Consider the following 13,134-nt stretch of genomic DNA (forward strand, 5'->3'; position numbering starts at 1 on the left):
CTTTTCCCATCATAGTATTTGCTGATTCATAAAGGCTAAGAGACTGAGAAACCAAGCAGAGAGCAGCAGCAATGATCAGAGGCCTCAGGCAGAGTCGATCACAGTCTCAAGGGTTAAGGAGACAGCATGGGAGTTCATGCCTTGCCAAGGGTGACAGGCCTGTTGAACACCCAACATTTTCTGTGGGAAGCCCAAAAGGCTAGGCCCACAAGTAAGGCAAGCCAGAGACAGGACAGACCTTACAAAGACCTATGTAGCCTACTATCATCTGCCCCACTCTGGCTGCCAGAAGCAAATTAAATCTTCTCTGGTGAAAGATAACACTATCTAGAACTACTTCAATTTTTCATATACAGTGTCTAACATTAAAAAAAAAAACAAATTACCAGAGATATCAGGAGAAAGGACCAAGAGAAAAACAGACAGACAATAGAAAACATCTCCAAGAGACACAGATACCGAAGGTATGAGACCATAATTCACATGTAATGACAAAAGGAGAATTTTAGCAGAGAACTGAAATCTAAAGAAGAATCAAATAAAAGTTTTAGAAATAAAGTATATAATAACTAAAACTAAGAATTTTAAAAGGAATTAAGAAGCAGATTAAACTAAAGAGAGAATTAGTAAACTGGAAGATGAGTTAGCCAAAAATGCCCAGACAGGGAAAAAAAGGATGGAAAAGATAGGGGGAAAAAAAAACCATAAGAGATACCGGAGCATGGTAGAAAGGTCTAATATATGGGAATGTGGTGTCATAGAATGGTGGGGGCGTGGGGCGGGGGGGGGGGGAAGAATGAGACAAAACAATATTTGACAAGATTGTGGCAAAGAATCTTCCCAAACTGACAAAAGATATCAAGCCAAAAATTCAAGAAATTCTATAAACCCCAAATAAGATTTAAAAAATACATGCCAACTGGAAAAACAATGTGGAACATGCGCTAGACAAAGAATAATATCTTAAGCATATTTTTTAAGTTCTTAGAACTCAGGAAGAAAAGACAGATTAACCCCGCCCCCCCAAAAAAAGAGCAAGGGATATGAAGAAGTAAATCAAAGAAAGAAGAAAGCTAAACGGCTAGTAAACATGTTATAGGAAACATGTTTTAACCTCACTAGTCATCAAAGACACACATGTTAAAGTGAGTTATCATTTTTTGACCATGAGTTAGAAAAGATTAAAAAAAAAGAGTTAAAATAAGTAGCTTTGGCAAAGTGGAAGGAAAGGCACGCTCTTATCTTGCTGGTGAGCACAAGCAGGTTCACTCTTCCTAAAAAGGGCAATTTGTTACCATGTATTATAGTCAGTCAGGATAAGTAGGTTGTGTGGCAGTAACAAGCAGCCCCCAAATTTCAATGGCTTATGACAAAAGTCTACTTTCCCACATGACATGTCCACTGTAAGTGGGCTGCAGCTCCTTCCCATGTTGTTTTCCCTCTACCTGGAACATCACGAGTTTCATCACTGGGGGAAAAGAGGGTATGGCAGATCATATGCTGGGTCTTAAAAATCATGAGCAAGGTTACTCAAGTCACTTCTCACACTGAATTTGCCAGAGCAAGAGGCCCAGCCAAACATGAGGCTACAGAGAGAGAAGTCTACTGCTCCAGGGAGAGGCAGAAGTCTTTGTGAAAATAATAGGACCCACCACGTGGATCCACACTCAAGACCCAACAATTCCCATCCATTCATCAGAGCATTATTCACAGAGCAAAATCTCAGAAACAACCAAAATGCCCAAAAATGATTAACTAAACTATGATGTGTACAGAAATGGGTTTTGAAAAAAATCAAGATTCTAAAGTACTTTTCATATAGAAATGAGCTCAGAGTATGCTTATAAGTGAAAAAAGCAGGATCCAAAATTTTATTTATAAGATAAACTTTAGAGATAGATAAACAAATGAACAGATCATATCAAATGTTAACTTCATTATCTCCAGGTACTGGTCATTTGTTTTTATTTTCTCCTTTGTACTGTTTTTTTTTTTTTTCCATTTTCCACACCTAAATATTTCTATTGGAAGCAGAAAGAAATATCTAATAAATATTACTGTTAAATGTCAGAGTAAAGGAGCAAGGATCAGAGCATGGTGTGATCATTCATTCACAGCAAAAAATCAAGCTCTATCCAGAAGGAGTTTCACAAATCATTAACATCAGAAACGTCTGCCCAATGAAACCTTCATGTACCCCAACTTCATTGCCCCTTGAAATTCAGCAAGCAAAAGAGTCTCCCAACCTCTTAGCTAAGCACATACTGCTGTTGAGAGCCAGAAAACACATGATAATGACCAGAGAAATGTAAATGTATTGGAAAAGGCTCACATTTGCACTGGAAGAATCTTTTCCCGTTTGAATCAGCTCTGACTACAGAAGACCAATAGCAATTGCCTCAATTACTCATTAAGAGAGCACAGACACACACACACACACACAAAAGAGGGCACACCAAAAAATTAAGCATGAAAAGACCAGACAAGAACCATTCTGTTGGTCTAATGTTGTAATGAACTAGATGGAAAATAGAGATAAGAAAACATTATACACATATGTAAACACACACAGTGAATTACAGGAACCCATACACATGGTGTTTTCACAGTGTATCAGATTCAAACAATGACTCCCAACCAGGTAAAGACCCCCTGGCTCTTTCTCCTTCCTGTAGAGTTGCATGATTTCCTACTACCACATAATGGAAAAAAGAAATACAGCCGACCCTCTAACACCATGGGTCTGAACTGTACAGGCCCACTTACACATGTACTTTTTTCAATAAATATAGCATGTATTTTCATTTTACAGATCTTGAAATCAACTAAGTGTGAGGGAAAGTTTCTGTCCGATTAGAGATCACAACATATGAAAGCAAAACAACTAGGCTTTGAGTCCAGACTGTCCAAACTGTTTCCGCTTCCTGCCCTTGGGTGAGTCACTTATCAATTCCTTTGTTTCTCAGGCAGAGGTGGCAGTTATGTGGCTTTTCCACTGCACGGGAGGGTGGAGCCGCTAACCCCCCATTGTTCAACGGTCCACTGTACTACTCAGCGTGGCACTGAGCTCATGGAGAAACTCTCAAGACCATGTTGCCGTTTGTCGGTTCCTTGAGGATGGGGCCCCAGGACTTGTAGCTCTCTGGGCCTCCAGGCTCCCGCCCAGGGCCTGGCATGCAGAAGGCATCATCCCTGGGCACTGAGAAGGCATCAGGGAAGATCTGGAAAGGGTGGAGGATGGATGGGTGCCTCCATGCAGGTGAAGAAGGAGGTGGGAGGGGCCTAGCAGGGCTCAGAGGTGCCGTCCTGAATCTCTGATCCCAGAACCTCGCATCTCTCTGTTTGACGCATGCCCCATGTGGTGTTCTCAAACCCGGGTGGAAACCCGTCAAACCCCATGGCCCAGCACCTCCTCTTCCGACCGGGCACCCAGCACACCTCTCAGACAGACAGGCCTCGGGGCAGCCAGGCCACGGACCAACAGGGGAAGCCGCAAGCCCCCAGGAAGTGCTTTCTCGTTTGAGGGGTTTTTCTCGGGGTTTCCTTTCATAAGAGGGAAGCCTCGTGTTCCACAGACTCACATAATCACATTCTTAAATTTCCTGTTCAAGAAATGGTCCCCTAGACTTGAAGTCAGATCTAAAAAGCCAAAGCTTGGGACTTCGCTGGCGGTCCAGTGGTTAAGCCACTGCACTTCCATTGTAAGGAGCGCAGGTTCGATCCCTGGTCCCGGAACTAAGATTCCGCATGCTGCGCGGCGTGGCCAAAAAATATAAATAAATAAACAAAGAAACAAATAATAAAAAGCCAAAGCTTAAGGACACCGGATGACAAGCCCAAAAACAGATCTGTCAATCTAAGGACAGTGTTTGGGGAGTCCAGTTTCAAATGCCATGTGCGTCCGTGAAATAGCTGATGATCTAATTACATGAATATTGAAAAGGCAGCAGTCCAGTTAGGTATGATGCAAGAGACAAGCTCACCACACCAGTCCTAAAAAACCTCTGGCCTGGAACACTCTGTCCTCCTGAAAGAGCACCAAATCTCAGCGAGACATTACTAAAACGTTCACATCTGAGTGGAAGTGGGTCTTTTTTCTTCTGCTCTAACTGGTTGCCCAAGTCTGTCTCTGAGTAGTATCACTAGACCACTGCTCCTGCTGGCTCCCCCACTTCATTCTGCACTAGCCTCTCTGGCCTCCTGGCTGTTCCAGAACATTCCGGGTCCTCCACCTCATAGCCTTTGTTCTTGCTGCTCCATCTGCCTGGACCAATCTTCCTCTACAACCATGCAGGGAGACTCTCCCCTCCACAGTGTCTTTACTCGAAGGTTCTCTCCTCAGGGAGAATTTCAGCATCCACCCAACACTGCATAACCCGTGCTCTGCCTGGTCTACCTCTCCTCCTCCCCAAAAGCATGTGAGCCCCATCTGAATGGGAATTTCCCCCTTTGCTCAGCGCTCTGTTCCCTCGAACAGTGCCTGGTGCAGGGTACACACTTTTTTGTGATATTTCTTTTTTTAAAAAAAATTATTTATTTATTTATTTATTTTTATTTTTTTTGGCTGTGTTGGGTCTTCGCCTCTGTGCGAGGGCTTCCTCCAGTTGCGGCAGGTGGGGGCCACTCTTCATCGCAGTGCGCTGGCCTCCCACTATCGCGGCCTCTCCCGCTGTGGAACACAGGCTCCAGACGCGCAGGCTTCAGTAGTTGTGGCGCACGGGCTCAGTAGTTGTGGCTCACGGGCCTAGTTGCTCCGCAGCATGTGGGATCCTCCCAGATCAGGGCTCGACCCGCGTCCCCTGAACTGGCAGGCAGACTCTCAACCACTGCGCCACCAGGGAAGCCCTGTGATATTTCTTTTTAAAGGAGGAACTGCTGCACAGCGTTTGATAGTTTTCCTGGTAGAACGCACTGCACGCCATCTTGCTAGGCATGAAGTGGTCATCTCTGGCTCCTCATAAGCTTCATTATCAATTAAATGTCCACTGAGCACGTGGTGGCCGCCTCCAAGGTCCTCCTCAGTCTGGAGAAAGATGGAGTGATCATCGTGAAAGGCAGACTCAGTGAAATTTGGAGTGGATGTGTCATGCCTCCTGGGGCTAATCTCCTCGTATTACATTTTTAAAAGCACAACTTGTCCAATTATGAGTATTTTTCAAAAGGAAAGTACGGTCAAATGTTAAGATTCTAACCAGAAATACTCCAAATAAGAAACTGAGGAGTGTTTACAAGTGCTGGGAATTCTAATCATAGGTTTCTCTCATTTTGTGGACTCGGAGGAGCTGGTGGATATAATTTTTCTGCTAAGCCATGTAAATTCTTTAACTTTAAAAAACACCTGACCCAACTTTCACTGAGAAGAGGGAGGAGAGAGCAACCAGGCTTGACAAATACTCTAGATCCTTCTACAACCTCGGGAATTTCTCCATGTAAAAAGGCACTCTTGTCCACAACTCAAACAATTTTGCTGCCTTTATTCTCTATTTCAGTAATTTTCAAGCAGGGAGTGGTTTTGTTCCCCCCACCCACCCAGGGACATTTGGCAATGTCTGGGGACATTTTTGGTTGTCACACTGGGGCAGGGTGGGTGTGCTACTGGCATCTAGTGGGTGGAGGCCAGGGCAGCTGCTCAACATCCTACAATGCACGGGACAGCTCCCACAACAAAGAATTATTTAGCCCCAAATGTCAGTAGTGCCAAGGTTGAGAAGTCTCAACACAATAAAGGCCATTTATAGCAAGCCCACAGCTAACATCATAATCAATGGGGTAAAACTGAAAGTCTTTCCTCTAACTTCTGATACAAGGCAAGGATGACCACTCTCACCATATCTATTCAACACAGTACTGGAAGTACTAGCCAGAGCTATCAGACAAGAAAAAGAAATAAAAGGCATCCAAATAAGAAAGGAAGAAGTAAAATTATCTGTTTGCAAATGGTATGATCCTATATAGAGAAAACCTTAAAGACTCCACCAAAAAAGAAACTGTTAGAATAAACAAGTTCAGTAAAGTTGCAGGATACAAAATCTACATGCAAAAATCAATTGCATTTCTTTACACCAACCAAGATCTATCCAAAAGAGGACATCAAGAAAACAATCCCATTTACAATGGCATCAAAAAGAATAAAATACCTAGGAATAAATTTAACCAAGGGGGTGAAGATCTTTACACTGAAAACTACAAAACACTGGTGAAAGAAATTGAAGAAGACACAAATAAATGGAAAGATATAGAAAATTAATATCGTTAAAATGTCCATGCTATCCAAAGAGGTATACAGAGTCAACACAATCCCTATCAAAATTCTAATGGCATTTTTCACAGAAATAGGAAAAAGAATCCTAAAATCCATATGGAATCACAAAAGACCCCAACTAGCCAAAGCAATCTTGAGAAAGAAGAACAAGGTTGAAAGCATCACACTTCCTTATTTCAAATTATATTACAAAGCTATAATAATCAAAACAGTATAGTATTGGCACAAAAACAGACACATAAATCAATGGAACAGAAGAGAGAGCCCAGAAATAAACCCAACCATGTATGGTCAACTAATTTTAGACAAAGACACCAAGAATACACAATGGAAAAAGGATAATCTCTTCAGTAAATGGTACTGGAAAAACTGTATCCATTTGCAAAAGAATGAAATTGGACCCTTATCTTACACCAACCACAAAAATCAACTCAAAATGATTAATGGCTTAAATGTAAGACCTGAAACTATCTTTTTAAGTATTTTCAAATCAAGGTTATATAACTGGTAGCAAGACACAGTAGCCCAATTTTATCCAATAAGCAGATACAAATCACCTACTATGTGCAACAAACTCTGTTTGACTGAAGAGAACACAAGCTGAATGAATGATGCTGAGGACTTTCCCTCATGGAGCTCATCAAGCTCAGAGACATCAATCATCAACAAATCGTTATAAAACAAAGCAGAAAGAAAGGAGTTTCATAAACAAATTGCAAATTGTGATGAGATTCCAAAGTCAGAGAGAAACCATTCAGCAAGGGGCATGGGAGTTCACGGGGAAGGTGACACTGCCTTGCAGTAGAGAGAAGGGAACAATGTGTGTCCCAGGGAGAATAAGGATCTACCATGGCTGTGGGGACAGAAAGTCACCCGCTTCTGTGACACAAAAGGAAACTGTGGAAAATCAGGCAGGCATTTGAAACACGTATTGTCAGGGGCCTTCAAGGAAGGGCTTCTGAAGATGATGCTGTTATAACACGAGCCACACAAATGAAAATAAATCCAGTAGTCGCAGAACAGACCGGAAAGTGGTGAGATGCAGTGGGGAGACCGGAGAGGAAGTACCACATTTGTTAAAGTGAGATGTCTCAAAGCCTCAGTTAGAGAGGTGGTGAGACTCCAGTGAAAAGTGGGGACCATCACTGGAGACTGTGCAGTGCTTAGAACACGACTGGAAATGGGAGCTGAGCAAGGCTGGGTCACCTCCAGGGTTGCAAACATGAGCAGCCAGCAGCATGGGGCAATCAGAGTCAGCTACGTAATTTGTAGCCCCAGTGCCAAGTGAAAACAAGGGACCCCAGGTTCAAAATCATTAAGAATGTCAAGACAGCAACAGCAGAGCAGCACTCCAAACACAGGCCCTCTCAAACACGGAGCGCTGGAGCTGCACAGGTTACATCCCCACAAAGTCTTGGCAACAGAAATGGTGCCCAAAAGTTGGGGCTGGGGCGTTGGGATGAGTTCACAGAAAAGTACAAGATGCTGGGAGGTTGGCGGGAGAAACCCTGCAGTTGATCTTGAATGCAAGTGTGACTCCTGGGAGAGCAGTCGAGGGCTGAGAGCTGGCATCAGCTGTACAAGCCCGGGGGGCTCTGCCAAGCAGGTGAGATTCCCAAGGAATACGCGAGTCAGGGTGCTGCAGAGACAGAACCAACAGGGGATACAGACACTTAAGGAACTGGCTCACACGATGGTGGGGTTGGCAGGCTGGAAACTCAGGCAGGAGCTGATGCCACTGTCTGGAGGCAGAATTCCTTCTTCCCAAGAAACCTGCTTTTGCTCTTGAGGCCTTCAACTGATTGGATGAGGCCCACCCAGACTGTCCGTGGTCATCCTGAGTTCAAGTCAACTGATCATGGCTGTTAACCACATGCACAGAACACTTTCATGGCACTAGTGTGGTTGAATAACTAGGTGTTACAGCCTAACCCAGCTGACACTTAAAAATAACCACCACATGGGCTTCCCTGGTGGCGCAGTGGTTGAGAGTCTGCCTGCCAATGCAGGGGACACGGGTTCGGGCCCTGGTCTGGGAAGATCCCACATGCCACGGAGCAACTGGGCCCGTGAGCCACAATTGCTGAGCCTGCGCGTCTGGAGCCTGTGCTCCGCAACAAGAGAGGCCGCGATAGTGAGAGGCCCATGCACCGCCATGAAGAGTGGCCTCCGCTCGCCGCAACTAGAGAAAGCCCTCGCACAGAAACGAAGACCCAACACAGCAAAAATAAATTAAAAAAAAAAAAAAAAAAAAACCACCACAGGGAGTAAAGAGAGAAGCGGGTTAAGAGAGCCTCAGGGCAAAGAAGTGGCAACCAGAAGGCCCAGGGGAAACCGGAAGTGGGCGATGTGTGGGAGACCTATGGAGTCCCAGGAAGTGGCTTCTGGGGGCGTGATCCCAGCTGCAGGTAATGGATACTTCCACCCCCAGTCAGGCCACGGTCAAGATCATGCAGACAACAGTGCCCAAAATGCTGGGGGGTAGGGGAGGCAGGCAGCCCTGCCGCGGCCATGAGCAGTTCCAGGGGTGGGTTGGGAGGAAAGAAATCAGAGCTCAAGAGGGTGAGGCCGGGACCCAGGAAGGGACGCTTTCACAACACCCAACAATGAAGCTGAAGACCGAGCTCCAGGGGCAGCCAGAGAAGGTGCCGGAACAGAGCGAGCAGGGGCAGAAGAGCCCCCCAGCCCCCAGGTCAAGGCTGGGCAGCCCCGCACACCCTTGGCCTTGGGAAGCAGAGGACTTCAGGAGCCTGCAGGCAAGTGAGTCTTGGGCTTGTTTGATTTGGAGTTTGTGCGTGTGTGTTCTTTTTTATGGCAGAAGAGATCCAAAGGTGTTGTAAGAAGAAGGGCAAGAGCTAGCAGAGAGGGAGAGATGGAAGAGGCCGTGAGAGGCGGCGATGGACAGTGGCCAGGTCAGCGGCAAGTGGGGACCAAGCCCACTGGGGGAGGGGTTTGCGCTCAGAGGGGCAGGGATGGCGGTGACAGTCCGTCCACGGCCTTCACTGGGCACTTCCCAAGCCCCCTGCCCCGGAAGCCCAGTCAAGGGCAAAGCCAGGCTGGCCCTCCACCCTCTCTTCAAACTAGATAGACAGCCAGGCCGTGCCCAGGTGGAGAGAGAGCCTCCTAGGCGGAGCTGGCAGAAACATTAAAGAGAAGATGGAAGTGCAATCGACCAGTGGTACCCAAAGTGCGCATCAGAATCCCCTGGGAGGCTGCTGAACAGCGTGCTGCTCCCACCCGAGTTCCCGAGTCACGAGGCCCCCGGTGCCACCGACACTGCTGAACGGAGGCCACACTTTGAGGACCTCAGCGACAGGTCAGCAAGCCCAAGTAGAGGTGAACAAAAGGACAGCTCGGCCCAAGGCTCACCGTGAAATGGTTCAAGTTTGGGGCTTTGCATACTTTGTAAAGAACGTAATTTTTTATCATACACCGTAATTTATAGGAAACTTACAGCTAAGACCCTGAAGGCAGAACCCACACACGTCACTCTGTCTGGCAGGCACCTCTTGTGGTGAAGTGCGTTGTATTCCTTTGCTGAGAAAACTGTCAAGATATGTTGGCATATAGTTCATCTTTCATAAAAACCCTTTTATAAGTAATGTAAACAAAGAAAGGAGCTAGTGGTTGCTTAGGGCTGGAGGGAATGGGGAATAGAGGAGTGACAGCCGAAGGGTACAAGGTTTCTTTTTGAGGTGATGAAAATGTCCTAAAATGGACTGCAGTGATGCCTGCCCGTTATCTGTGAATGTACGAAAAAAGTCACTGAATTGTACGGTTTTAAATGGGTGAATTGTATAGTATGTGAATTATATATCAATACTGCTTTTTTAAAAACAATCCATTTTCTTCACTTTCCTTTATAGATTACTTCCTTTTATTTTGCATTTTGGGGATTTCCCATCACTTAGAACTTCGAAGTCTCTGTTTTCTTTGAGAATTTTTTTTTTTCTATTTCTAAGCATCTTGTGACTACTTAATTTTCAACGATTTCATTTTATTCATCTGAACTTTTTTTTTTTTTTTTTTTTTTCCTTCCTAGTTCACATAACTGCTATGTCAAACCATTACCATTCTGTGTCAAATGCCCTACTTTTATTCTCAACTCCTTAGATGCAGATGTCCTTTTTAAAAAAAAAAATTTTAAGAGGATTGATAGCATCTATAAACTTTTTAGTCTTCCTAGTCCTCTTGCCTTCAAATTTATAATGTTTTCCTTATTTATTTTCTCTTAATCTCAGAGCTCTACTTCTAATTTTGTTCAAATTTCATCTATTTCCAATCTTGGCACCAAACCCTCCTATTTCCTCTGAGACCTTAATTAAGCAATTATTTATTTTCTTATGTATTTGTATGTATTTTTATATATCTCATTTTCCTCTCTCTATATTTTTTCCTCTCTTGACCATCTTTTGTTTTTTAATTTTTATTTATTTATTTTTGGCTGCATTGGGTCTTTGTTGCTGCACGTGGGCTTTCTCTAGCTGCAGCGAGCGGGGGGGCTACTCTTCATTGTGGTGTGTGGGCTTCTCACTGTGGTGGCTTCTCTTGTTACAGAGCACAGGCTTCAGTAGTTGCGGTGCGTGGGCTCAGTAGTTGTGGCATGCAGGCTCCAGGGCCTGTGGGCTTCAGTAGTTGTGGCACGTGGGCTCAGCAGTTGTGGCTCGCAGGCTCTAGAGCGCAGGCTCAGTAGTTGTGGCGCACGGGCTTAGTTGCTCTGCAGTATGTGGGATCTTCCCAGACCAGGGATCGAACACATGTCCCCTGCATCAGCAAGCGGATTTTTAACCACTGCGCCACCAGGAATGTCCCTCACTTGACCATCTTAAAACCTTCTTTATCCCTACTTTATTACAACTCTCTCTTCTTCCCTCAGATGACTTTCTTTAAAAGCTTAAATTTACTATTCCATTTTCATATCTCTCTTATTGTTCAATTCACTGGATTCTGGCTTTTGCTTTCATTGCCCACAATTCCATCCATATCATAGGATTGTTGGTGAAAGATTAAATGAGGTTATATGTATTAAGTTTTAGAATAATGCTTGCACATAGTTAATGTTTGAGTGCTTACTGTGATTAGCTATAACTACTGAAACAAAAATCATTCTCACTCTAGTGGGTACTTTTCTATCACCCTTCTTGACTTTCCTATACCCGTCATGAAACATTGTCCTCCTTTTGGTTTTGGGACACCAGTGATATCAAGATGTTTTCAGCTCCAAGTAACAGAATTTCTTTAACAATAAGACCAATGATAGATGGTTCTAATATTGATTAAGGGATGTAACAACACTATCAAGGACCCAGGCTCTTGCTTTCTTTGTACTCTAGCATTCTCACTGTGTCACAGATGTTTACCTTCAGGATTGTAAGATAGCAAGTGCCGTATTTTAATCATCCCAAAGCAGAAAGTCAGTGCTCTGAACTTCTGTTTTAAATCACAGAATAGCAGGATTCCCTATTTTTAGATATGGAGATTCTCTATATGTAAACCCATCCAATATTCCACATAGAGACTCTGGAATTTTCTGAATGAAAGTCATACACATATCAAATTTTGAAAAATTATGTACCTCTTCTGCAAGTGGAAAGACACTTTAAATGCTTTTTTTTTTTTTTTTTTTACTGATTCCTTCAGTATTTGATGTGTTTTGCTATCGACTGAATGTTTGTGTCCCCCCAAAATTCATATGCTGAAATCCTAACCCCCAGGTGTGATGGTCCTAGGAGATGGGGCCTTTGGGAGGTGATTAGGTCATGCGGTGGACGACTGTCCCTACAAAGACCCCGCAGAGCTCCTTCCCCCGCTCTGTCCGGTGAGGACATAGACAGAAGACGGCCGTCTGCGAACCAGGAATCGGGCCCTCACCAGACACCGAATCCGCAGGGCCCTGATCTTTGACTTCGGCCTCCAGAACTGTGGGAAATAAATGTCTGATTTTCATAAGCCCCCTGGTCTGTGGTATTCTGTCACAGCAGCCCAAATGGACTAAGACCTGTTTTAATACTCAACATTCAGGAATATGCACTTCTTTGAAAAACAAGCCTTTTTTCTTCTTACGTTGAATTCTTTCTAAAGTACGCATGCTACTGATAAGGAAAGACAGACTCCGCGTATTTGCTAAAACACTTACGCTGAAATCAAGCTATGTGCAGATTGATAGATGGAGCTTGCCAGATGCAAACAGAATGTTAATGAGTTTTCAGTTATTTTCAAAGGCCACTCAACCAAATTAACCTTAGGTTATTTAAAAAAAAACAATGTAACAGTATCTTAAGTATTCTTGGACCCAATAGTATTATTAGCAGAACCACTGTAAGTCACTGCCTTTCACAAATGAAATGAGTTAACTCCATACACTTGTACCTCATTCTAAACAAACCCAAAGGATTTAGATTTGTATACACCAAACAACATTTTAAAATAATTATTTCTATTAAAAACAAATTCAACAGAGATTCCCTGGTGCATTTTAAGTAGCTGAATTTCTTAGAAAAATGTATTTATTCTACTTTTCATATATGGCGGTGGAGACTTAACCCCGCTCCAGGCCCTCCCGCCATGGGCCCCCCCTGATCAAGGGCTCTGCTGTCTCCCAAAAGCCTCCCAAGATAATGTCCCCCTTGGGAGATAGCTCTGTCCTGTGATCAAAGAACCCAGTCTAAGCGACTGCGTTTAGACAAAAGCTTCCCTCCCAGTGGGTGTGCCCCGGATACCATAACTTAATGCAGCAGCTTTCCTCCAAAGTAGGGTTTCCAGATTCCGCTAAAGGAGGAATTCTGCAGTCAGTGGGCCTTTCAGCTTCTCTGAGGTGACACTGTGTGTGGCCCCAACACGGGAGTGGCTTTCCTAGGTAGGGTGACCAACCA

General features: G+C 44.2%; 1 protein-coding gene across 5 annotated transcripts in view; it reads right to left on the reverse strand.

Moving 5' to 3' along the window:
- ANKRD33B (ankyrin repeat domain 33B) overlaps positions 1 to 13,134 on the reverse strand; it is an 87,697-nt gene that overhangs the window by 63,663 nt on the left and 10,900 nt on the right. The window contains exon 2 of one of the 5 annotated variants that reach the window (XM_082458360.1): positions 4,773 to 5,023. The exons of the other annotated variants lie outside the window; for them this stretch is intronic. Within the exon in view, the coding sequence (XP_082314486.1) occupies positions 4,820 to 5,023 (204 nt within the window). The 3' untranslated portion in view covers positions 4,773 to 4,819. Of the gene's footprint in view, positions 1 to 4,772; positions 5,024 to 13,134 lie in introns of those variants that run through there. 5 annotated transcript variants of the gene reach the window in all.

Source organism: Balaenoptera physalus (genome assembly GCF_965194825.1).
Source record: "Balaenoptera physalus genome assembly, chromosome: 3".
Taxonomy (NCBI): Eukaryota; Metazoa; Chordata; class Mammalia; order Artiodactyla; family Balaenopteridae; genus Balaenoptera; species Balaenoptera physalus.